A 26,482-nucleotide genomic window follows, 5' to 3' on the forward strand; every position below is an offset into this window, starting at 1 on the left:
ACCTACATTCAAGACTGTGGCAATTCAGAAAGTGTACAAGATCAAGCTATTGAGACCAGTGACCTGCCCTCTCAATGGCTATCAAGCCTAACATGGAAAAAGCACTAGAAGCATTAGGCAGAGCTAGACAAGCTTTCTGGAAGTCAATTTACTGAGCAATAGTTGCTGTCTGGAAGGGCTGAAATATGCTAGGCTAAAAGAGTTAGAACCCTTTTTGTGCAGGGTAAAGAGAGCCTAGAATTTTAAGTCCTTTTACACTTCAATTTTTTCCCTTGGTTCTCCACTACAAAACATGATTGAAAACTAGTAATAGGAAGGTAGAAAGGCTATAATTCAGATTGCTGGTAGGTTTTTTTTAAATGTATATGTATGATTTGAATGAAGGCATGTTTTCTGTTTTTTCTTGCTTACAAACAGCCTAAAGTATGATTCTGTAGATATTGAAAGCACTTTACTATAAACTGGCAGGAACTGTCATTGCAGTAATGATCACTCGGCTCTTTCCAGGAGCTGCCAATGCTGAGGGCCAGCCACGGCACAGCAACTGAGAAGTCATAAAAATACTATGGTGATGCTTCACAATGGGCCAAAGGACAGGAGGGGTGTCCAGCCTCCACTTTTTAATGTTTTCCTGCTTAGCCCAAGCACAAGAGACAATCACACCCAGCAATACTACTCTGAAGCTAATGTAGAAAATTACTCTGGGTCAAGAACATTCCATTGGGACAGACTGTCTCTTCACAGAGACTTACAAACTTGTACCTACAATAATGAAAATCCAGTGCAGAAATAATTCAAGAATAATGTAGGAATTTTTTCATTCAGCTACTGTTGTCAACCTCTTAACATGATCCAAGAAAAGATTTTAAGAGGCAGATCAAGTTGTTTTAACTCATGTAAAGCAACCTACACATTCAACAAAACAGGTTTACCTGAGCCACTTTCATTCACAAAAAAACCCACACGGTCTCCCTGCAGCAGAGACTGCCAGCAAAGTTGTGAATACAGTCATGGACCAGGATTCCAGTGCCTGATGTGTTGGTACATACACAGAACAGGAAACATACCTGCTTCCCTCACTCCAAAGCAGGTAGGAAGCATATACAGTGACAGCAGGGATGAAGGAATATGAACAAGTCCTCTGGGGGCGTGGGAATGCTTTATGCATTTTAGGTTTTTATACACCTTTAGGCCACAGGGAAGTTTCAAGGAGCGAAAATAGGTGATTACAAACCAAGTGGTTAGGAAGTAAACTTTTCCATCTCTACAGCTGAAACCGACCAATGCAGAAAATCAGATCAGGTGAACACAGTCAATCAAAATTTGGCTAGAAAGTTCTTATTCCACCTAGGAACAAGATGATAAAGGACACACTAGATCTACTTACCACAGCTGTAGCAATGTAGATTTATACAAGTGATTAGCCAACAAGGGAGCACTTCTGTGCTATGGTACTGCTTCTCTGGCAGTGAACTCCCACTCATGCTAAGGTCCTGTCTGCAAATGCAAGAAATCCCTTGCAAACTGGAGCCTGAGCATGACTTACACTCTTTGTGTGGCCATCAGGAGGATTTCCTAACATCTCAGAAGCTGAAATAACTGTAGTACTAAAAATTTCAATATTAAAGCATTGCTTCAGAAAGTATGGCTGCAGAAAATACGCTGTATGTGCATTTTTTATGTTATTACACAATTAGCCCCCATGATTTGGAAATGTACAATTCAAATACTTTGATAGCTATGATAAGTGCAAAAAATTACATCAGTAGTACTTCAGAGTTCTGCATCTGCAAAAGGCAATAATTAAATGTTACAGCTCTGGAAAATAGGCAAATAGCCCTTCAGTAACACTCCATTCTTTTGGCTTCATGCAATTCTGGACCTTTAGTTTTAATTTTCAGCTAATTAATTATATTATAGAAATTCAGGACATAGGCCCACAGGACACAGAGAATGGGCTTCCTTAGATCATGATCATGCAACTTCACTCACATCTGTGTGAAGTCTTGACACAGTTTGTTTCCTGCAGTTGTACCAAAGCTCATGTGTTTGTCACTATTGGTTACAACTCCCAGAGAGCAGCTGCAGCATTCAACTACCACAGAAGCCTACTGTACCATGTCTTCCTGAGCAGAAAGAAAAACTGGACTAAAGCAGCTCCCAGTAACATCAGAGGTTGTGTATTCTCCATATCCTAGTACCTAAACATCACATTCACATACACTAAAACTCTTCAGTGGCAAAAAAAGATGCTGTAGGGAGAGCACAAGCATTGTGTCAAACTCTTGAGATTGCCTCTTAACTTTTTAAAACTTTTATTTCCATGCCACTAGGGGACAAAAGAAGAATAATAAAACCCTGGCAATTCCCTTCATAAATGGAAATTACAATAACTACATGCAACATATTGAATTGCTAGGTATTGACTTTCCCAGCCAACAGGAAAAGAAAAAATACTCTCTTCAGGTATTTAAAACATAAGCAGTATCTTTTATTTTGTAAATACCTCTTCACAGGGAAGATTATTTTGATCACATGGAGGCATTTCTTATGGTCTGAAGTAGGGTTACACCACATCAGCACACTTTATTCATTTCAGAAGAAAAAAAAAGAAAAAAAAAGGTTTTTTTTAAAGCTATTCCTTCAATCTGAGCTACAGTGTTTTGTGGCCTCTTTACTGAAAAAGTGTAAGACCTGAATCACTTTAGCTAGACAAAAGTCATGTTACCCCTAGCCTGTTTATGTTTTAGAAAATTGGTCTGATCAATTTAGAGAACACCTCTGAACAGATTTCTCCTACTGATTTAATCTCAACTAAATCAGTTGAGTGCTTCGGTTTAAGTCCCACCAGAATAATTTTTTTTAAAAAAAATATGTTTCAGATAAGCTGCTACAGCTTTGTGCATACGTGAATATTGTGAGGCCTCAACCACAACTCTGACCTCAGCTGTGGCAATTTAAAATGTGGATTAACAAGGTATTAATCTAAAGCTTAATGACCCAGATGTCAGATTCAGGTCTGCTGGAGAGTGCTTCCTAGCTCTTCAAGAGTTTGAATCAGTCAGAACAAACTCCCCCTAGAAGGAATAAAATTTAGATGCCACCTAAGGAACTTTTAGCATAGGGCCAAAACTTCATAACTGTCCTGTAAGGATCTGGTTTTTTTGAGGACACAGTTGCATAACCCCTTCGATCCACTGCAATTCAGTGTTTTTTCAGAAGTTCCTAATACAGAACTCAAGCCCTAACAATGATTTGGGATAACCGAAGAGAACCTAAACATGACTACCCCCAACATTGTCTCTTTTTTTCCTCCCCTTTCACTGTACAGCTTAGATCTGTATACAGCTGCCACGACACAGCAGGCTTTAGGGCAAACTTCTGTGTCTGTCGACCCGTCTGAAGCCTCAGTTATTCATCTGGACACAAGAGTATCTTCTAGCATTTTGGCAAGCTTCTATACTACTGCTAATCAGCTCAGTACTGTGTTGTGATTTAACCCCACAAATCAACTAAGCAATACTTAGCTGTTTGCCCACTCCCTTCACAGCAGGATGGGGGAGAAAATCAGAAAGGTAAATGTGAGAGAACTTGTGGGGGTTAAGATAATAACAGTTCAATAGGGAAAACACGAGCTGTTCACACAAAGTGAAATAAGGGATTCATTCAGCACTCCCCATGGACAGGCATATGTTCCCCATCTCCAGGAAAGCAGGGCCCCATCACATGGAAGAGTGACTTGAGAAGACAAACACCACCACCCTAAAGGCCCCAACTGCTTCCTTCTCCTTCCTGCAGCTCTACATTCTGATCATGACACCATACCTATAGCCTGGCAAATCCACTGAGTCAGCTGGAATCAGCTGTCCCAGCCGTGTCCCCTCCAAAAGTTTTCTGCACCCCCAGCCCACTTGCTAGTCGGGTGAGGTGAGAAGCAGAAAAGGCTTGAATAAGCCCTGCTTAGAAGTAATGAAGACACGCCTGAGTTATTAACACTGTTTCCAACACAAAACATAGCCCCATACCCATTCCTATGAGGAAAATTCACTCTACCCCAGACTGAGCCAGCACATACAGAAGAAGGATACCCATCCCCCTGTGTAGCTGGCTACAAATCACATTTGCTGTCTTCGAAAACTTGTTTATCCCGACCTTTTCCTCCCTTTGTTTTTGGTTCTTACACAGTGACATCAGACACACAAAAAAAGCCAACAATTTCCCTCACACACCCTCAAAATTCTTCAGTGGCACAGACCAGCCGCCATCTTTAGGACCTTGGCAACTAAGCACAAGAAAAAAACAAGTTAGCAATGTATACAGTTCACCATAGAATTACTTGCTCTGTATGTGCAGAACCTCCTAGGATACAAACTCTAGTAGGGGAAGCCAGACACCTACTTCTTCTTCCACTACGTATCGTCAGTCAAAAAAACACGGCTTGAAAGGGAAAGAGGATAGAATTTGGGAAAAAAAAAGCCCTGTACACTTTAAAATATAAAAGAGGCAAAGTAGAAGCTCCAGCTCCTCATCTGCGCACACACCACCTCCTATAGAACAGAAAACAGCATCTGCAGGTTTGCTCATGGACAGGTGATTTTCATGGAAGGGTAAACTACCCAAAAGCCCAATGGATTATCTCATTCTAATGGATCTGTCACTGCCATTCTTTACATCAAGAGGATATCAGGAGCATGGCTCCCTTTCCAAGCTGTGTGGTACAGGGCAGAAAGCTAAAAGGTATAGGGCAGTCTGGCTCTGCTACTGTGGTTGTTTTTTTAAGTTCTCTCCAGCAGCTGAAAGGTCTGGAAAGATGAGAGAAGACTGGGGGGTAAACCATGACTAAGTGTAAAGAATATAGCAACTAATATATTCCTCTTATCTGTTATTCCTCTTCCCTCTCATTCCATTCTTCAGTTGCTCTTTTAAACAGATACCTCCTCCTCTTCCAAAAATACACCCCTGACTTCATCCTGCAACCTAAAGGCAGACTCTCCATGAAAGCTTTGCCTTCCTGGAGCCAAACAAGTTTGGGAGAAACCCAGTTTTGCCTTCAAACACCAAGGTACTTTTTTATCTTGACCCATCCCTGCTGTGCACACCCATCAAGGTGCTGACACCTGTTTGTGCAAATGGGTACTAGACCACGGCAATCTAGCACCAAAAATTCGGTGCTTGGCCACCACAAGTCTCGACAAAGACAAGGACAGGGCCTGCTACACACTACTTACCGGTAGCAGTATGACTAGTAAACCTCCCCATTTCATACCTGAAAAACTAGGTAAAAATGCCTAATTTTTAAGCACGCCAGCAACCGAAGGAGAAGAAGTCGACAGCCATTGGAGAGCATGCTACAATCCCAAGAAAACCCCGCAGGAGACGGAGCTGGCAAGCAGCAGGGGCTCCCCGGGACCTGCCCGCCGCCGCACGCTCGCCCACCGGCAGTCCCCCGGCGCCGAGGCGGCCGCCGCTCCCGCTCCACCGGGCACCGCCGCCGTACGCACCGTGTTGTAGAACTCGGCGATGGCGGGCACGATGGTATAGTTGTCCTCGCACCAGTCCACCTCCGAGCTGCCGGCTCTCAGCGGGTCCCACCACAGCAGCGCGCCCATCGCGCCCGCCCAGCCGCCGCTCCGGCCCTGCCCGGCGGCGCTGCGGGGCGGTGACCGCGCCGCCGCCCCGCCTCCCCCCCGCGGCCCGCGCAAGGGGCGGGGCGGCCGCGGGCCGGCCCTCCACGGGCGGAGGTCGCGGGGCTCCCCTCCGCTTGGGGTTCCTGCGCCTGTCCCGAAGGTGCCGGGCGGTGGGACCGCCAGCTCCCCGGCGGGTTTGAGCAGCCAACTGCTCCACAGGCCCACGCTCGCCTCCCTTGTGCTTAGAGATATCTCACACAGAATCACAGAACTGTTATGTAGAATGGATCTCTGGAGATCATCCAGTCCAACCCCCCTGCCAAGGCAGGGTCACCTAAAGCTGGTGACACAGGAACACGTCCAGGGGGGTTTTGAGTGTCTCCACGGAGACACTCCACAGCCTCCCCGGGCAGCTGTCCCAGTGCTCTGCCACCCTCAGTGTAAAGAAATTCTTCATGTTAAGGTGAAACTCCCTGTGTTTTAGTTTAAGGCCATTACTCTATGTTGTGCCACCGGGCACCACTGAAAAGAGTCTGGCACCATCCTCCTGACACCCACCTTTGGGATGTTTCTATGCATTGATGAGATCCCCTCTCAGTCTTCCCCAGACTAAACAGGCCCAGCTCCTGCAGTCTCTCCTCACTAGAGAGAAGCTCCAGACCCCTGACCATCCTTGTGGCTCTCCACAGTACCTCCGTGTCTCCTCCGTGCTGCGGAGGCCAGAACTGGACACGGGACACGGTGTCAGTTCCAGCCATGTTTTGGAGAGGAGCGGCCGCTCCCCCACGCCCCTGCTCCCGAGCGCAGAACGTGCTGGCCACAGCGCCGGCAAGGAGCCGGGAAGCCCATCCCGGCGGGAGTCGCTCAAACAACGCGCCATCCCCTGAAAGCCTGTGAGTCGCGTATTGATGGCGCTTCTTTTTACAAGTGCCAGTGCTCCCAGCCCCGGAGCGCCTGCGTGCTGTTCCACGGGCCGTTCCTAAGGAACACTCTCCGTGGCGAGCGGCACCTCGAGGGACCAATGAGAGAGGCCCGGGCCTACCCCAGGCAGGAACCGAGTGCCCGAAGCCGGGCGCGGAGAAGGGCCGGGGCCTGCCCGCGCGCCGAGGCCACGCCCACGACCTCTCCTCCCGACCACGCCCCTCACCGTAAAAGCCTCGCTCGCCATTGGGCAGCCCCGGTCACGCGGGGCGCGGGTGATACTACTCTCGCGAGAGTTTCTGGGTGTATGTAAGAAGTGCGGGCGGAAGTGCGGCCTTTTCCCGCGGTGTCGAAGCGCGAGCAGGATGAAGGTAGGGCCGCGCCAGGCCGGGGCCGCGCTCGGGTAGGGGGGCTTGGGGTCCCCCGCCCCAAATAGCCCTGGGCTACCTGCAGAGCCGCCGTTGGTGGCCGATGGTACTTGGCGGCGGGGCTGGAGCGTAGCTGCGGGGCGGATGGGAGTGGATTGGTGGTGGGCCCCGCTCCATCGGCCGGGGCTCTGCTGCCGCAGGCCTGCGGAGCGCCGGGCTTCCGGAGCGGCCTCCTCGCTCGGAAGGGCTTTTGCGGGTGAGAGGCCTGTGCGCGATTTTAGGGCCTGGTAGGGAGGTGCCGTGGGTGCTGTTCCCGAGGCAGTGGCGGCAGGCAGCCCCAGGGAAGCACAAGTGATCCAGGTGCTGTTCCCCTGCAGTGACTTGCGCGTCTGTCTAACGCGGTGTCTGCTATGAGGGGTTTGTAGGAAGAGAACACAGGTTTCTGTTGGCCGCATTCTGTGGTTGATCTTTGACTGCGATAAAGTCAGTTTTTTGTGCGGCTGAACGAATTGTATAGCCTGGTGTGGGCGAGCATAGACCTCCCTGCCTTGGCTCTCCAAATGTGGTGATGACAGGTTTTTCTGGTGAGCTTTTGTGTAAGCAGCTGCGGAATTCCAGCTTTAAAATGCCAAGCTCAACCATCAGATAAATTCTGACTTGTTAAAGTTTTACTTAAAAGTTTCAACCAAATGTTTTGAGGTTTTGTCTTTTTTTTTGTTTGTTAGCTCAACATCTCTTTCCCGGCTACTGGCTGCCAAAAGCTCATTGAAGTAGATGATGAGCGTAAGCTCAGGACGTTTTATGAAAAGAGAATGGCCACGGAGGTGCTGGCTGATTCCCTTGGTGAGGAGTGGAAGGTAAGTAGTGCAGAAGGTTGTGTAAAAAATTATATTTGAGGAGCTTAAAATACAAAATGACTCAAGTATGCACTTGTCATGCTGTAGTGCTGTGCATTTGGCAGTCAGGTTGAAGTTTACCTTGCTGTGTATGTGCTGAACTTACTGGTTAGGCTAGCCTCTTTTGGTATTTCATCTGAGTTGCAGGGTTTTTGGTTATTTGAGTACTGTCTCTTGGTAGTCAGGATAAGTTAAATCCACAGTGTAAAACTGTTCAAAATTGACTTTGTTTGTTTAAACAGCTGCTAATTTGTGGGAAAAAATATGTTGGGCCTGGTGGGTGGAATTTTCCTGGCTTTGAATAGTTAGCGTTAATATGGATATTCAGCTGCTTTTGAGGAATGTGATCTTTCCTGCTGCCGTCTTCACAAGGAAGATGGTCAAACCCATATTTTTCCTTTTATCCTGTGCATCACTATTCTGGAAACTCCTGTGTTCTGGGCAGATTTCCAGTTTGTCAAGATAACTGGTTTCAGTTACAAGTGTTACAATTGTGGGAAATCCAGACAATAATTGTAAAAGATTTTGCACTGCGTTACTTTCCAACAAAATGTCAAAGGGATGTGAATCCCACTAAATGTAAATTTTGGTGTACGGAGATATTTTTTACATTTCTTGTGTAAAATTGCTGAACTGTTCCAAAGGTTTTGGTTAAGAGTTTTTGCACTGGCAGTAACAGTGATGTATTACGGACGTGCTGCTCCGTTGTTCCGTGCAGTCTGTTGTGCTCTCTCCTACCTCCCGAGGTAATAAAGACACAAGTAACTCAGAAGTGTTTCTGTTCACAGGGATATGTTGTCCGGATAAGCGGTGGCAATGACAAGCAAGGCTTCCCCATGAAGCAGGGTGTCCTGACTCATGGACGTGTCCGCCTTCTGCTCAGCAAGGGCCATTCCTGCTACCGCCCCAGGAGAACCGGCGAGAGGAAGCGCAAGTCTGTCCGCGGCTGCATCGTTGATGCAAACTTGAGTGTCCTGAACTTAGTCATAGTGAAGAAGGGTAAGAGTCTCGTTGTGTGGAATGGAAATGGCAGTCCCAGTTTCAGAGTGTGAACGTGTCTTAGGAATCCCTTGAGAGTATTGCATTCTTATAATGCTAAAATTGGTCACTAAAACACATCTTGTTGCTGCCACCAATCTGACTGTTTCAAAGGAGCCAAGGGTAACTGGGGTGGTGGTATTGACAGGTGAACCCCAATACCTAGCATTACCTTGAATTCTTACATATGTTAAACTTAGCAGTTTGCTGCTGAACCTGGTGCTCAGCAGTGTAACGATTAGTGTGTTTGAACTTATATTCCCGAAGGTGAAAAGGACATTCCTGGGCTGACTGACACAACTGTGCCCCGTCGTCTGGGTCCCAAAAGGGCCAGCAGGATCCGCAAGCTGTTCAACCTCTCTAAGGAAGACGATGTTCGCCAGTATGTTGTGAGGAAGCCTCTGAACAAAGAGGGTAAGAATTCCCAGTAGTACAGCTCTTTGGATTTCTGTAATTACTGCTGACATGTCCAGCCACTACACTGAATAAAGCACAGTTAATAGTGTATCTAGGAAGTTGACATGCACTATATTTAAGCTTTGTCAGCTGTAAGTTGTGAGAAAAAAAAGTAAGAGTTTCTTGGTTGCCTTGGTTCCTTCACTTTCTGCGGTGTTTTGTTACAGTTTGTTCTTAAACATCCAGATCTTATCTGGAGTAACTTTTACTAGTGTCTCTAAGAATAAGCCAAAAGTAGTTACTAATAAAGTTAAATACAGGGTGGGATATTGTTAAAACTTTTATGGGGAAAAGGCAGTGTAGAGAGATGCTAAGATGTTTTTCTCCCTGCTTATGACAGGCAGTCTGAAATGAGGTTCTTTGGCAGGGCACTGCTCACTACGTCTCTTGCAGTGTAAGGTTTTAATTTTGGTTTTTTCTGTTTTTGATTAGGGTAGAAAAGTGGGTTTTTTAGAAGAATATGATAAGACTTGCATACTGCTAAAAGTTTGTTCGGGAAAAAAACACATCATAGGAAATGTTCTCCATTAAAGAATATGATCCTGGTGGACATCAGACTGTGGTGTATGACTGCTAAAGTCTGTCAGGATTGCTTAGTGAAATTTTATTTTACAGATGTGTGTGGTAGTGTGTTTTGTTTGCTCATTGTGTAGGTCTGTTTGTTGGGATAAACAATGTTAAACCTAAGTAAAATTGTAGATGGCTTTTTAATGCTGGAAACGGTGGCTTGCTCTGGAAGCTATGTAATGAACTCCTTTGTTACTAAAAAATCTTGGCTAGGGGGAGTTACAACAGACAGGCCTGCTGAGAAGCTAGGAATTTACACTTCATTTCTCATAACAAATTATTGACATTCAGTCAGTATGTTAATGCTGCATCTGGTGATAAGTGATCATTTTTCCTGTACAATCTGAAGATGTTGGATTGTAGTTGGTGTAACATGTAGCACACTACATAGTGTTACCTTAACAATAAATCAAACTTACACTTAAGTTGTCTAGATGAGGCCTGTGACCTGAAGGCACTCTGCCACTTCAGCTGATCTGTAATGGTTTTTAGGCAAGAAACCCAGAACGAAGGCTCCTAAGATCCAGCGACTGGTGACTCCTAGAGTGCTGCAGCATAAGCGCAGGCGTATTGCCCTGAAGAAGCAGCGCACTCAGAAGAACAAGGAGGAAGCTGCAGAGTATGCGAAGCTGTTGGCCAAGAGGATGAAGGTATGTTTGCTATTTTAGCTCAGTTGTATAGAATATAGCTCATCTCCCAGAATCAAGGAATTTGGCAAATGGGAGTGTATGCCTACAGCTGCTCTGTTCTTCTGCTTATTTTGAATATAAGTGCCTAGATGTGAGAATAAAACATACCTGGTCAATTGGGGTTTTTTGAATCTCCTTTCTGTTTCTGCCAGTCATAGAGCAATAGAAATTAACCTCTTAGGCCCACTAATTTGAAAACTTTCTTTAAAGAAAATAAACAGTTCTGGCCTCCGAGGATATTTTTTTCCCTAGCTATTTTAGTTCAAGTGAATTTTGGTTTAACTTAAAGATGGTGCAAGCATTTGAGTGGTTGCGTGGAGAAATGAGATTCAGCAGTTGATCTGGATGGATGCTAAGTTGGCAAGAATGTGCTTAGCATGTGTTTTCCCTTGCTCCTAAAACTGCAATGACTGCTGAAGCAGTTCTGTAAGCAGTACAGTTGGAATATTTGGCACGGTGCTTCCTGAATTTCATGACTTCCAGATAGAAACAGAGAAATGCACCTTTGGTGTATTGAGAACTCTGCATCAGTTTCTCAACTGAAGTTTTGGGTGCGTACTGTGCTAAGGCACAATCTGTGGTGGCTTTTGATACTTGCAGAATTCTTTTGACTTGTAGAAGTGAAATTATTTTGCTCTATTGACTTACAGAATCCATTCCTTCAAGTTGTATTTTCCCTAGTTTGTTCCTTGGTAGATGCTGAAGTGCTTGATACATAATATATCCACACTCTGTGCCTTTCAGGAAGCCAAGGAGAAACGCCAGGAGCAGATTGCCAAGAGGCGCCGGCTTTCTTCTTTAAGAGCTTCCACATCCAAGTCAGAATCAAGTCAGAAGTAAAGATGTTGTACCTGATACTAAAAAGACATTGTACATTTAATTACCAATAAACTCCTTTGGTGGCAAACTTCCAGTATGAGACTTTGTAGTGCATGTTGTTACTGGCAATTTCTTAAACAGGAGTTCAGGCTGACTGCATCATGTACATCAAACTGGAGCCACAAACATTGGTCATGATGCAGTTCTCTTAGGAGAATATTGTGTCACTCACTTTTGATACTGAATATAACATCAGTAAAACTTAAAACCTTCAGCTTATTCCTGGCAGAATTAAGTGCAATTCAGATGCTCACTGAAACAGGTTCCCCAGGGGAGTGGCCACAAACCTGCCAGAGTTCTGGGAACTTCTGAATAACGCTCTTAATAAAAAGCTTTAGTGGTTGGTAGTCCTATGAGGATCCCTGGTGTTGCTCTTGAAATTTGTATGGAGTATGAGAAGGCACCTTTTAAAAGGTTTGACTTGAAAATCTGACTTGGATTAAAAACTACAGTAGCCTTAATGTATTCATCATGTACTGGGTGAGGACAATGGGAATTTAACTCAAAAATACATGTGTTGGATGTTTAAATGGTCTGCAGCTAAATAAATTGTCTTGGTTCTTAAAATAGTAATTTGGATGCACTTCTGTTTTTATTGAGGCAGGTGTTTCTGTTTCTAGTAAATGAAACTTCATCACAACCTAAGAAGTTGGGAAGATTTTTATTGTAAGTTAGGGTCCCACCAGAGTAGAAGCAGATTTTAATGCTTCAGATGAAAAATCTGGACTAAAAAAAAGCTGCAGAAGACAAGACCTGCTGGCAGTACATAAGGGGCAGGAAGGATCAACCCTGTAGTCCTTCGGGTTTGTATTGGGATAATGGGATACCCATCTGTGACAAAGACAGTATTTGCCATGAAGCACTTGTGTGCAATGGATTCTTGGACCAATAGACTTGGCCAGAGTAGTTACTAAGCTTGACTTTAAGCCATCTTTCATAGCTTAACTGACACTGTTTATGAAGGGCAACTAACTAATCAGAAAAGGTTGAGGGCTAGTAATTGTGATTATGCATGAGTTAAATAATGCTGGCTGGTTCAATAAAATTTTAAAAGGGTAGCATTTTGCAATTTTTTTTTTTATGGAGGCCGTGTTCATTGCCTGCAGTTTAATAGTGAAGATCCACAGGCCCTGTTAAACCTGAGCTTCACTAAATAAAAAGGTCTTTTTTTACTCTACATTAGTCTCAGCTGCAAAAATTAATACAGAGAAAATGCAGGTAAGAGTGTAGCACTTGCTGAATTCACAACGCTGAGAATTAAAATCTGCAGAAGGGAAATAACACTGTCTAGCCTCTTAATCCTAGTAAAATGGATTTGCACACAGTTAAGAGGTACTTAACTCTGGTCAGGTGAATAAGAACTGAGGTGAGTGTGTCTTGGACAAGAACGTTCTGAACTGGCTACTACTAGGTAGTCTGGTATAGGCTATTCTGTATGAGCTGTTCTGCTGTATAGACTGAGTATGTCACTGAAGCAGTGTGACTAATACCCAGTTGTATTAATGTGTGAAAAATACCAGTGCGGTCCTGGTTCTTTTTATCAAGCTTTGAGCATATGTGGCCTTGTCAGAGCCAGGAAATACATGGCCTTATCACCACTAGCAAAAAAATCCTACACTCTTCCCCCTCACTTGTTTCCTGGAGCTGCCTTAGCTGTAGTTCATCTGCTGTTTCCTTCTGCAGTCTTAGGCTTTCAATTGTAAATCAGGCCTATCATGACTTGCAGACTCAAATAACAGTCCTGTCTTGAAGGGACCTTGAAAGATCATCTGGTCTGGCCTGTTGAGGTCTGTGAAAGGTGGCTCAATTGACATCAGTTTAGTGACACACCAAACGTGTTGAGGGTGCTTTTAGGTCCCACTGCCGTGCCATTTGTGGAGATGTTACAACAAGTATCCCAGCACTAATCACTTGGGGGGCCCCAATTGACACAGCCTGCCGGCCTCAGTAAAACATACAGATCATCTGTGAGTCATCCATGACCTAAAGCCATGTTGAAAATAGGTGACTGGGAAAACTCAGTATGACTTTATCAAATTGGTAAGTGCAACAGAAAAAGAGCGTGTCAAGAAAGAGCAGTATTGTTTAGCTGGACCTTTGATGCTTTTCCCCATAGCCTCCTCCTCTAGATAAATGTCAAATACAGACTAGATGGAGATGTCTGTGAGATAAGCAGGAAAGGCAGAGACAGGGTAACATTCTTAGCAAGCAGCATTATTGAAAAGACTGCAGTGACAAAAGCAGTCAGAGGAAAACAAAGAAAGTCAGTGTGATGCTTACAAGATACTCAAGTCCAAAAGACGAACTGTTCCTCAGCTCCATATCTAAAAATAGGTCTGGAAATACGGTTTTCTTACTAATCTTCTCCATAGGATATCAATCTGTGCTATACATATCAGTCTATGCAAGAAAAGCCCTTAGGCTATTCTGATTGTTACTGTCAGATTAATGAACTGACTACCGTACACGAGGGGGTTTGAAAGATACTCAGTTGTGAAGATGAAGGTCTGAGGCACTGCCAGTTTCTACTCCTTAAATTTCATTTCAGCCTCACTCCTATCCCTGCCCATTAAAAAAAAACAAAAACAAACCAAGAAATCCCTCAAAACAATCTCCTGGACACTGCATGTAACCTGCAACTGTGTTATGAGTCAAGAGGTCCACCAATGTTTTTCAAATACAAAGCCATTGAGAAACTAGAACTCCTGGGAAGTGTTCTCCTGAGTAAAGCCACAAATATGCTGCAGAGAGCACCAGCTGTCCTCAGGAAGCCACGTACCAGGATTTTCCCACATACAGGAGCTGTACAGATTCTGTCACACTGAGCCTGTTTTTCAACTGTTTTTACCTCTACTGATGCCCAGTACTTGCTGAAGGCACCACAGAGCCATCCTTTCTAGAAGCCACATCTCCACAGGTGAATCCCATTTTTTATTTCCCTCTCCCCCCTGCCTCTGCTCTTTCTCACCATTCAGAAGCCACCAAGGTACTATGAAATAATTACCCAAAAAGACAGTCAAAAGTCTTTTGCCCAACTATAGGCTGAGTTTGCACTTAAGATTAAATTGTGTCTGTCATGTAAATTCCAGTGGTGAAAAAAGCTGAACAACGGCACAATTTTACACAGGATGCATATATATTTTATTCTGGGAAAAACATTAAAAATTGTTTCTTAGTCTAGAATATCTATACAGAATTCAGGATATAGAGTGCCCTTTTAAAATCAAATTTTTGTCAAATGTACAAAAATATTACAGAGAAACAATTGTTAATCAAAGCACAGTAAATGGATGCCATTTTTCAACAGTTCAAAACAGTCCCTAAACCAGTGCAAATTTTATTGCATTAAGCTTCCCAGCTCACTTAACAGATTCTTAATTTATTCATACTACATCATTTCATCCTTGTTACAATACAATTTATTTTAAGCTCCTAATAGGAGTTTAATGTGCTTCTAAACAACAGCAAACAATCCCTTTTATTTGCACCATTGGTTGATGCAGACTGAAAGAACAAATAAAAACGCCATCCTATCCTCTCACGTATGCATCACGATACACAGCACGGGAGAGTACAGAACTAGAGCCCAATTTAACCACTCAGTTTCAGCACTTGCAAGTTAAATGGGTGTTTGTTTTTAAAAAGATCCATAGTGAAAAGCTGATATACAGAATGCATTTTAAGATTTTTATTAGATGAAAGAAAAAAAAAGCCTTTTATTGAAAATATACAATTATGTGAATAAGATTACCTGCTTACTAAAATAGGAGTTATCTGCATTGAAATAATTGTTGAATCAAGAGTTTTGAAAAGAGAAAACTACTGAATGGATTCTTCAGTTCCTTACATTTTAACAATTTGTTTTAAAAATATAATTTCTATTATCTAATTTAATATACATTTTGAAAATATCCCCTATGTTGCAGTTATTCAAGGAAAGCAGTAAACTTAATGAAAGGTATATTCTTTTAGATGCAGCAATACAAAAAGCCATTAATTCACAGTTAAAATAGAATATTACTCATTCACAAGTGCAATGTAGCTTGAACTTAACCAATGTGAAATTCCACCAGGAACAAGACTAAGTTACTTGCAAAATTAATTTAGTTTGAAACACATATAGTAAGTAAAATACTTTCCATTATAATTGTATTACCTAAACTTGAATTATATAATATGTGAAGACAGGATATGATTGTAAGTAACATACAAATGCTTCTAGTAACATGCAAAAGCTGGTACCAATTACTGTGCCAACACTGCAGCCACATCAGTCTCCTAGGCCTAAAGGGTTTTCAAAATTTTCAGGTTTTGGTGATCTGCCAGAATAAATAATAAAGAAAAACTCTGTAACTTAAAAATCCTGATTTTAAACATTTAAGACCTCATTTGTTATTTTAATTCCACAAAAAAACCAGCTCTTCTCATGTGAGCACACAAGCTGTATATGTAACTGATTTATAGCTGGGCGAAAGGTGTAAGATAATATCTTAGCACAACAGGCTGCAGTTCAATATCCTTAGGGAAACAATTCTAGGAAGCTTCTCTTTGATAATTTTTCTTCCAATACAAATTTTTTACGTTGTTGGGCATACCTGAAATGCATTGCTTGCATCCACTTCCGTTATCAGGTTGTTTTACACCCTCATTTTGTGCACACATTGCATATTTTGAAGTAAATGCTGATTGGCAAATGTTTTCTTCAGGTTCTTGGGAATTAAAAAATAGACACAAAAGAATCATCTCCTGAGCACTGGCTGTTGAGATACTGGAAAGAGTATGTTGAGACAAGAGTTTCACAAGTGAGCAAAATGCTACTGCTCTTCTGCTTAAATTGACAGAAAAACAGAACCAAAATCCAGCTTATCCTCATCCTTCCTTCACAACACTTTGCTCAGATCAGTAATGCTTTATGGATTTAGATAAATCTGGATTCCTAGGAGTTGGGTGTCAAACAAGTTAGAAGCATTTGTATGTAATTAAGTCATCCCCATGTATCACAAGAAGTTCATCCTGTCAACTAAACTGCAGAAGTGTGCCTGTAGTGCCTAATGTTCAGAAGAACAAAAGTGTTTGCAATACACTCACAAAACACTTTCGAAACTTTTCCCCGGTTATTTTTGGCCAGATTTTGTGAAACTCACTTTTTTTCCCCAAAAAAGCATCTGAGATGAAAACAAACTGCTTTCAGAGATGTCCCTTCTCATCTGAGCTATGGATTACATCAAATACCCAACTGATTAGTTAGCTGCTCTAAAACCTAAGCACTAAAATCATATATAAAAAGGATAAGTTCTTCCTTTTTTATTCTATATCAAAGAATCAATTCCAATTTACAGATTCAAGATTTCAAGTAGCTACATGCAGGACTTCTCCCACTCTGAAATCCAAGTGCCTACACCAGGTGTAGCAGTTCATTTGTAGTGTATAAAAATGACAATATGCAAGAGCAAATCATAAGAAGCTTTGCTTCTGTTGGGGTTTTTTTTGTTTGTTTAGTGTATATAGCTGGGAAAGGTTTAGCAAGTAACACTAGATGTTGTGGCACAATCTGCTTTGCTGTCTTTACAACACTATGAACTTATTAATCGATATTTTCAGCAACAGATGAGAAAGTTGTTTGGAAATGAAGATGACGTGTTTACAGAAACTAGTAATAATATTTACTATTTTTTTTAAAGTATAGTTTTAAAACTGGAGGTCAAACAGTTTTAAAACTGTTAAAAAAAGTTTTAAAACAGTTTGGATGTCACATATCTAAAACAGTACTCTCTAGATAGATTTTCCTTGCCATTTAATGAGCTGGGAGAATTTAAGGGTAACTGAAACCTGATTAATTGCAAGTTGCAGCACATAATTACGTGGTTTGTCCATTTAACACTCAAAAATAATTTTTGTGTAGTTGTCTGTTGAAAAATAATGTAGAGTTTTACAGAAAAATTTGCTGGCTTTGATTTGTAGAAATATTAAGTTGTTTGGACCAATACTTTAGACAGACTTTAATTTTAGAAGTATGGAACCATGTCAATTATCTAACTGGAAAAGAGAGGAAAAGATGAAGAATCAAGGACTGTTCTTTAACTGTGATGTAGGTCAGATATCAGCAAGCAACTATGCATAAACCCAAAGAATAAAGAATTAAAAAAAAATATATATCATTGTGTGCTTTCTTGTTTTAGTTGTTGAGAAAGCACAATAGTTTTATCAGGAGAGAATCTGTCCAGGTAATATCCCCATGTTAACGTAGGATCAGCACTTTTCAACAAAATACAAGGCATCATACAAGCCGTATTATCAGTCTATGACGTAAATATATTTTGTCATAAATAGTGCAAATCCCTTGTTTTCACCTCATGAAAAAAATAATTGGTTTTATTGTTTCATGTAAAAAATTGTTCCAGACAGATCTTCATCCCTCATCATTGTGAAGAATGAAAATTTTTAAAAGTAGTATCAAGTAAATACATTCATATCCAGATGCAATTAATATTTTAAGCTATGCTCCTTTTAAATGCTACAAATATCTCTTCTTCTCTATGAATTATTCCATTGTAAAAGCCACACCACTAACTTTCAGCAAAAACCTGGAATAAATCTTATCATATTCTTCAAGTAACAGAAACACTTACACTGTTGACCAGTATCCAAGCTCTTCTTGCCAAGACTATGACTACTGCAGTCAATTAAATATGTCAGGTGAGGAAGTGTCTTATCTTCGAGAAGCAATACATCTTTTCAGATCATGCACATAAGCACTTCATTTCTGCTAATATACATCTTGAAGACACATTTATAAATACATCTTTAATTGAAATATTGAATCTGGACTATCAGTGCAAAATAATTAACCCACAGGCTAGTATGAAACCAAGGAAGAGGGTGATAAAGAATTTGAGGAAGACACCTCTTAAGCACACGTGCAAAGAGTATAAAGCATAATTTTTTTTCAGGCAGTAGCTGTTGACATTTCTTTTGTGTATTGTAATACCATTTGAGCTTCCAACATGATTTTTTGGAAGCCATCCATTTCTGAGCTGCTTTGTGTAGAAGCCTATCCTTCTTTGGAGAAAGCAGCCAGTACGTTTACAGGATCTTATAGTTTATCAGATAGAGAATACAGGAAAGCTGAGTGCAAGTCTCTGTTTTCTCACAGCTGTAGACACACATTTTGAAAAGGTCAGCAAAGGTAATTCAGAATACTGACAAGAGTCAGGAGAAGAGTAGCAGTTTAAGGTACTGTGATCTGAGTAACTGCGTTGCAGCTTCCAATCCAAGGTTTCAAATATTTACATTCATACAACCATACCACACACTAACAAAAGGATCCCTCTCTAGGTAAAGGTAACTTTAAAGAAGCATGGAAGAATCTGAGCACTGGAAAAGTACTTCATTAAAATACACCAATATTGGCGGCCCTTAAGAAAGTCACCAACTATAGACTGCTGTTATGTCATCAGCTTTTTTAACAACCTGATATTGTGGAGGAAAATTTTGAGGAAATTAAAGCATATATTTAGGGGAAACACAGATCAACCATTGAAACAAATTTGTAATTTTAAAACATTTTGACATACTTCAGAAGGTGCCTATGAGATGAATGAGAGGAATATATGATGCAGCTCAATGAAACTGGTTTGGCAAATTGCTCAATTAACACCATTTGAGACTGAAAAGTGTGTATGTCATCACCATGCTCCTCGTTTTGTTCACCTCTGCTTTTATCTCTCCACAGTTTGGTGTGCATCTTCCTTGTTTTTATATTAAAGGTGCTCCAAAGCACTTCCTGCAACACTCAACCCTGCTGCTTGGTGGAACATCTATTCTCTGCATCTTTTCAAGAACTTCCTTTGGTAGTTTCTTAAGTGCAAGTCTGTATTCACTATCAAAGACCTCTGAAATAGAAAAAGCACAGCTGAGGTTATTTAAAAACACTGTACAATGCACACTATTATTCTTATAAATGCTTTTGATGATTTTTATAAAGTAACAAAATTATCTTAATTAACTAGATGCTAAATATTTATTTTTTTCAAAATGCATCTTTCAAGAGGATCTGAAAAGCATCTCCATAAGATGGTGTGGCACCACAACACATCACAGTGAATGCCCATTGCTTCTTTCACAGTTCAATTTGCCTGTTCCCAATTCCTCCATCGCATTCCATAAGGGAGTCACTTGGATTGTGTAGTACCAAATAGAAGATAAGACAGCAGAGATCAGGAGAGGGTGAAAAATTAGGTGTTCAGATAACACAGGTCTGATATGTGGGCCAGAGAAGGATGGACAAGACTGAAAGCTTTCAGACATGAAGAATTAAAACTTAAAGCTCTTAAAATACTCTGTTTAAAGGGAACCATTACCGGTCCAAATTAATGGTTCCATCTGAATTACATTTACATAAAAGCAACACCTAAAGACTGACAGTGCAGAATTTTTCATAAAACATAACTGAATCTTAGAAACAGATTTTATACACTAGCTTTCATGTAAAATATCCACAGGGACTATACATTTCACAGTATTTTTTACTTACCAATGTCAATGTTTTCTCTTCCAAGAGACACCAGAGACAGGAAAAGAATTTCCCTGTAAAAACTCCTAGAGGAATATTTTGAAGGATGAGTTAATGAAAGCATCAACTATCCTGTATACAAAGTCAATATTGAAGACTTCCGTTACATATTTTCTGCAACTGTTCTGGTAACCTTGCTTGTGAAGAAAGTGACCAATCTACAGGACTACTTGCTTAACGTTTACTAATGCCCAAATACTTTTACTTGATGCAGAAAGCCATATTGCCAAATCCTAGTAGTTACTTTTTCTATGAAAAAATCCTCTGCCATTGCAATGCGTAACAAACAAGAAATATTAAATTAACCATCACTTTTTTATTTATTATTAATTCATTCCTGCCTGACCATGAAGCAATGTGTAGGTGAAGATTTCTTTCAGATCATCCATAGTTTTGGTTTTTGTTTCAGAATTTCATGGCCAATCTCAGAAATAGATGTCATTAAATAATCAGATTTTTTTCCCCCTCGTGGAAGTTCATAAAGATGCTTCTCTAGATAAAGATGCAGATCAGTTTCTGCTTCTTTTTAGTAACTACAAAACACAGAAATAAAGATGACCCAGCATGACAGACTTCAAACACACCTTGTATCTGGTGTAATTTACTTTAGAGTCTGTGCTTTTGTACAAAGCCTTCCTTGAACTACAATGCAGGTTACAAAGGACAATAATTATTTACATATCTCCCTCTCTTTGTGGCTCACACTACATCCACTTTTCATTGCCAGCTCTCCAGGCTGCTAAAATTTCAGAAGACATAACTAGGGAGAATATTCCACACACTGCAACAAGATGCTGTACACTTGTATTTATCAATTTGCTAGATCTAGAACATCAAAATCTGTGAAATTAATACCTGCATTTTTCTTACTCATTGTAAAATGTCCATTTTTATTAAAGAATCACATTCACCCGTTTGATCTGGATGGACTATGCATCTGAATATGGAGTGCATCTGTTTGTAAACACAGGCATAAAAAAAATACACATGGTTTTTGGTGGGCACAAATAAAACTGAATCTTCCCCAGAGATCCTTATGAAATTATCACTATGAAATGTATACAGTCTGATCTTATTTAATTTTTAGTGGGGAGGAACTAAGAAGAGATTATGTCTTTACCTCTGTCGTTTCACATCTGGTTTAACTTTCTGCAGGAGGAGGTTGATTGGCTTAATAACATCATTGTGTTGAATACTTAGTTTGATGTTCTCTAACAAAGTGTTTGTTGCCTGCTGATCTTCTGCCAGTGTGGAGGGTTTCTTTTCAGAAGAATCTGCGAAGTGGAACAGTACAGACTATTATAGCAGTAAAAATTTATTTTCACTTTAATAAGCAGAAGTATTTCCAAGAGAGATACACAGAGAACTTCTACTCAATCTACATAAATTTGTTATAATGGAAGGACCTTGTCTGTTTATAGTTTTCACTCAAAAGTAACTTTACCCAGAAGTTACAGGATGCATCAAGTATCCATGTGCAAGAGGTTCCACATGACAGAGAAATACAAGAGACTGAAGAGTATCAAGCATGAGATGTTGCCTGTGATGTCTGGTTAGCTCAGTTTTATTGCTGTACTTAAAAATAGGGTTCACTGCAACAACAATATTGTTACACAAGGGAAAAGAAATAAAATGGAAGCGCAAATTTTCTTAGCAAAGAAACTTTTCTTATCAAAGCCCTTCTTAAAAGCCACCTACAATTAACTGATAACTCTGGGACACATACTGAAACAGATAATGCACAGCTGAATCAACCAGGAATGAAAATGAACAAGACATTTACCATCGCAATTTGTTACTTAAAATGCCATGTTCAGAATAACACTGAGCTACTATTTTCTGGAAGACAATGGGAATAGAAAGTCCATGTACTTGCACAGAAATAAATTCACAGGTTAGGCAGTGAGTACATGGTGTGTAAATGAATTGCAGACAAAGCCTAGTAAGCTTCACCACAACAACATGATGTTTTCATAAAATTAACATATATGATGCTTTACAAATAGAACTTTGTGTTTTCAGAATATTTTCTGACACTGCTATATGGCCTGGTCTTCTTCCACATCTAAAACAGGCCCTTTGCTCCTTTGTTTACATAAATATATGTATGTGTAGATATATATATATATATATATATATATATATATGCATCTTCATTCATGACTAGATGATTTGGGGATGTTTTTCATCTATAATGGTTACATCAATCTGTAGAATCTGAGGGAAATAACACATCTTGTTCTGTGCTCTTGACTGTAATTTTCTGATCAGTCTCTATTTTTAGGACATTTTTCATTTTCCTTTTAATTCCTTAGAACCAAAATTAGCACACAACATAGTTTTCAGCATAGTTTTTAAAAGTTAAAATATGGATTTAGAAGGTTTAGGTCAACAAAGTGTTTTTGATGATCAGAAGTAAGGAAATCCTTAAGCTCTTATAACCAGTCTGCCTGTTTTTATGCTATACAAGGCTTTCTTTCTTACTTTTTGACAGTCAAGAAGGGTGCCAAATGTACCTATCTATTAAAGGGACTGGTGATGTTTCATTAATTTACAGAAATAAAAGATACTTTTTTGTAATACAGCCTTCTTGTACATGCCTGCATAGCAATTACCAAGTAATGCAGCGAAACATTCAAATCAAGTGAGGCTTATTTAGGACCACATCTTGAGCAATCAGCAATTCCTCCCATCCTGTAAGTGTATGACATGTGATGAGCAGATCAAATTCAGTTTCACTGCTCATCTGATACCCAGACTATGTGAAGTACCTAAGGGATTGCAGATGCTTCACATGCTAAAAAATACTGCAAACTGATGTGCTGTGTACATTTTGGCCACAATAAACCAATGGTTTCTTTCCTTAGTCTCTTTTCCCTCTATTTGTTTTACTTACTGAGATTTCTCCAAGATATATATAGGGGCTCCCCTGGCTCTTGGTGGAGGTTGATATTGTCCCATAGAAGATGGATGTATACTAGCTTGCTATCTTGAGCAAGGGATGTCAAAGGAAGCTAAAACACATGAGGAAAGGGAATGCATTTTAAAAACATCACTACAGTGTAACATTATTTTAAAATCCTGCTCTTTTACTATTTTTGCAAACAGAGAAGATTAACTTTATTTAACTTGAATCTAACAAACAGGAGCAGATGTTATCTTCTACAGTAAACTGCACTCAACCACAGCAGTCACAAGTACTGCAACATTTCATTACCTTTTTTAGTTTATCCTAATGTATGAAGACCATTTCATTTTCTACAGGCGTCTCAAGAAAGCATTTATCAGTATATATCTGGAAATATCGTTCGTGCACCAGACATCATACTTGATCTGTACTACTAATCATACCATATTGCAATATTTTCTGACCTGACGAACATTTTGGTATGCATGTCTACATGCTGACCTTCCCAAAGAGCAGAAAGAATCTTTATATGAATCTTCAAATATGAACTCTTTATTTCCATTAAAAATATATGTTAGTCAAGACAAAACTTATGTAATTATTTTATAAAATTAAGTGCCTCTGTAATCACTAATACAATAAGAATTGTATTAAGGCAAGAAAAACTTACCACTTAACATACCTATTTAAATAATAATTACATGATAGTATGTCCCATCTTGGTGTTTTCCTGTTAATGCATTGTGGTTTTACGGGATACTTTAAGATTTCATTAGTATTGTCTTCAACTACATTTCTTGGAAAATTTTTCTCAGTTCTAGGTGTGTGTATTTTTGAAAATTGAGGGGAAAAATTTTAAAGTTGAAGTGTGTAGAAGTAGATAGGAAAACACTACTTTTTTGGCATGCATCAGGTACAAATACATATTTAATTTCAGTTTGTACCTATACATAAAAATTATATCGGTTTCAATCTACTCCTTTAAATTAGAATGGCAAAATACTCACAAGATAGATCTACATTCTTTTGTTCTAGTCATCTACTAATGAAACTCAGTGGAGTTAGAATAGAAAAACCTATTCTTGAAAGAAAACAAAAAATAATGTCCAGTAACTTTAAAGATTATAAACTCAAGTGTATAACTCACTCTGTGTGTATTGCAATATATTACAATTTTTGAGTTCTTCACAAATATATGTAGTTTCTTCGGTGAATCTTACTCTCTGGCTTTTTAAAAGAGACCATCTTGACTAGAATTTGAAGACTGTTTTCACACATCTCCCTTCAAGAATCCTTGTGGGAAACAAACCTATCTACTTGTATTAGAAAGAATTTCCAAGAACTCAGCTATTCAGGAATTACTTACCCAGTTGTTCTGAACCAAGCTCTCCGACCTAACGCACTGTAAAACCTGCCGATCTTACGCGAGGCAGCCATTTACCTGCACTCCCTCATTGCAGTGTTCAGATGTTAGAATGAGTCCAGGTAAGTTGCTGGGCAGATCCAACCGTTGGAAATACCAGACTAGGTTCCAGAAGATTATGGGGTGTTGATTGATGAATTTGGATGTATGAATTACTTGCTCTCCCTCATTCTCCAACAGTGATTCAAGCTCCTTGTGCAGAACCAAAGGGCTCAAATAGGGTACAGATACAGGGGCAGGGTTAGGTTGTTTTATTAAAGGATCCTAAAAACAATATGCACAAAGAAAAATAATTGTTTTGGTCTTTTGGTTTTCTTTGTTTGTTTGCTGTGGGGTTTTTGTTTTGTTTTTGTTTTTTGCTTTTGCTTTTTTACTAAATCAAAGATTTTTCTTCCAGAAATACTTTTCAGGATTACTTTCCCTAGAAACCTTCATTGCAGAGTTTTTTCTGACACTTTGAAGAAGCCTCTGGAGCTAGTGAACACACAGTAACTTTAATGGCACCAGCAGTTTTGACTGTTGGGCATTTCTTAATTTTAAAGATCAATCACCTAGGCTTTCTCTATTATGTGAACAAGAAAAAAAATGCTAATTTGTTAGAACTTGTTCCTGATTGTGCAATTTCAAGCTATCTAAGCTGGTAGCCAGTACCAAGCCTGCAGCAATGGAAATTGAAGAGAAATGTAAGTAATTATATGAGGTGTGGAACTGAATCATGACTTCACATGTTAATGCAGTCTCTAGAAAATAACACATACTAAGAGAGAGGAGAAACACTTTTTTTCACAAGAAAGGTAAGAGTCTCAATGCTGCCTCTTACCTTCTCCCATCCACTCAACAGGTAAGCCTAGCAGAATATATAGTAGGAGTGTAAGTAAATGCACAGAAATAGAACAATTTTTCATTCTTGCAAAGTGCTGCACTATTGCATTTAGTCAGCTGTTGGAGTTGCTTTACTATTGAATTTCCAGTTTTACAAAGATAAAGACTAGCTTCATGCTGTTAGAGATAACATTTCAAATCAAGTAGAATTGTTCATTTCACAAAGTATTGGAAAAGCAATTTTAGATTACCTGAACTAAGATTTTTTTTCAGTAGATAGAAGGTGAAAATACACTTGGCCATTCCCATTCCCCAAATGGGTAAGAATGCTAGTAGTAGAATATTATTAAGTTCATTGTCTTCAATATTTTTCTCTCAACTGAATATACAGCTTCTAGACTTACCACAGCTTCCTGTAAACTATTTGGAAGACTAACTGTTGAAATGCCATGAGATGGTCTCTGGGAGAGATCAATGTTTTGCAGCGGACCTCCCACACTGTGGCTCCGAGTCAAAGACACTCCCCTTTTTGGTGGATTATTGTCACGTGTCTTCATGGCTGTGGGATTTGTAGTCTGTTCTTCTGCCAAATCCCTGTGTGAATTTTAGAAGAAAATATGCTAAAATTTCAGCCTTTCTAGGGCAACAGGAAGGAAGCAGAGAAAGGCTGCCAAGTGAAGATTCCAAACCAATTTTCTTTATTAATAAGAAACTGTATTTTCCCAGTTAGGTCTACTGTTTAGGGAACACAGAACAAAATGCCTCTCAGACCAGTACACACATCCCTTCAGAAAAGCAGCTAGGTATAACTTAAGATATGAATCAGAAAGTGCTGCAGTTCTGTACAAAAACCACTGCTCTTGTACAGCTTTACCTTGCTTAAAAAAACAGCAATCCACAGTTTCGCCAATCTATGAAGATTATCTGCTTTTGACTATGCTCACCTTTACTTCCTCTTCCCTTTATATTCTAAGTGTCATAAACAGAACAACAATATAGCAGAAAGCAATTTAAAAATTGCATACCAAAGTAATAATAATAAAAAAATTGTGTCAACTCCATCCAGCAAGCTAATTTAAGTGAACTCAGGCTTGTCAGATTTAACACACGCAATCAAGACATTTGCAGATCTGGGAATATTTGCTCTGTGCTCCTTATAATTATAATGGATAGAACTACAGCTTCAACTACAATTCTGAAGAAAAAACGAAGTGAAACAGAAAGTGTCTGCTTCCATACAGTCTAGAAAGAGAAGAGATTATTTACAGGTGACTTTCAGTCCTAAATTTTACTTTAGTTAAAAACACATTGTCATC

General features: G+C 40.0%; 3 protein-coding genes across 6 annotated transcripts in view; 1 reads left to right on the plus strand and 2 right to left on the minus strand.

Moving 5' to 3' along the window:
- The window catches only part of ACER2 (alkaline ceramidase 2), a 50,863-nt gene extending 45,201 nt beyond the window's left edge, over nt 1–5,662 (minus strand). For 2 of the 3 annotated variants that reach the window (XR_009280764.1, XM_058865395.1), the window contains exon 1: nt 5,502–5,662. Coding sequence is in view for 2 of the 3 variants with exons in the window: in XM_058865395.1 (XP_058721378.1) it covers nt 5,502–5,609 (108 nt within the window). In the remaining variant the exon portion in view is untranslated. The remainder of the gene's footprint in view (nt 1–5,501) is intronic. The other variant, XM_058865394.1, reaches the window with a different exon arrangement.
- Nucleotides 5,663–6,794: 1,132 nt separating this feature from the next.
- Nucleotides 6,795–11,475, plus strand: RPS6 (ribosomal protein S6). Its single transcript, XM_058865396.1, has 6 exons — nt 6,795–6,919; nt 7,642–7,773; nt 8,601–8,811; nt 9,118–9,264; nt 10,366–10,523; nt 11,307–11,475. The coding sequence occupies exons 1-6, from the start codon at nt 6,914–6,916 to the stop codon at nt 11,400–11,402; spliced, it is 750 nt and encodes a 249-aa protein (XP_058721379.1). The 5' UTR covers nt 6,795–6,913; the 3' UTR covers nt 11,403–11,475.
- Nucleotides 11,476–14,563: 3,088 nt separating this feature from the next.
- Nucleotides 14,564–26,482, minus strand: part of DENND4C (DENN domain containing 4C) — a 71,980-nt gene continuing 60,061 nt past the window's right edge. For both annotated transcript variants that reach the window (XM_058865398.1, XM_058865397.1), the window contains 6 exons: nt 25,571–25,760; nt 24,363–24,608; nt 22,910–23,027; nt 21,134–21,287; nt 19,975–20,039; nt 14,564–19,333 (listed from right to left, as the gene is read on the minus strand). In XM_058865398.1, coding sequence (XP_058721381.1) covers nt 19,197–19,333; nt 19,975–20,039; nt 21,134–21,287; nt 22,910–23,027; nt 24,363–24,608; nt 25,571–25,760 — 910 coding nt within the window. In that variant the 3' untranslated portion in view covers nt 14,564–19,196. The remainder of the gene's footprint in view (nt 19,334–19,974; nt 20,040–21,133; nt 21,288–22,909; nt 23,028–24,362; nt 24,609–25,570; nt 25,761–26,482) is intronic.

The sequence above is a fragment of the Poecile atricapillus genome, chromosome Z, assembly GCF_030490865.1.
Source record: "Poecile atricapillus isolate bPoeAtr1 chromosome Z, bPoeAtr1.hap1, whole genome shotgun sequence".
Lineage (NCBI taxonomy): Eukaryota > Metazoa > Chordata > Aves > Passeriformes > Paridae > Poecile > Poecile atricapillus.

What these genes read in the sequence shown, in the direction of transcription:
- RPS6 (XM_058865396.1), top strand. An exon ending in CCCTTGGTGAGGAGTGGAAG is followed by an intron (nt 7,774 to 8,600) that starts GTAAGTAGTGCA and finishes TTCTGTTCACAG; the next exon opens with GGATATGTTGTCCGGATAAG. An exon ending in TGTTGGCCAAGAGGATGAAG is followed by an intron (nt 10,524 to 11,306) that starts GTATGTTTGCTA and finishes TGTGCCTTTCAG; the next exon opens with GAAGCCAAGGAGAAACGCCA.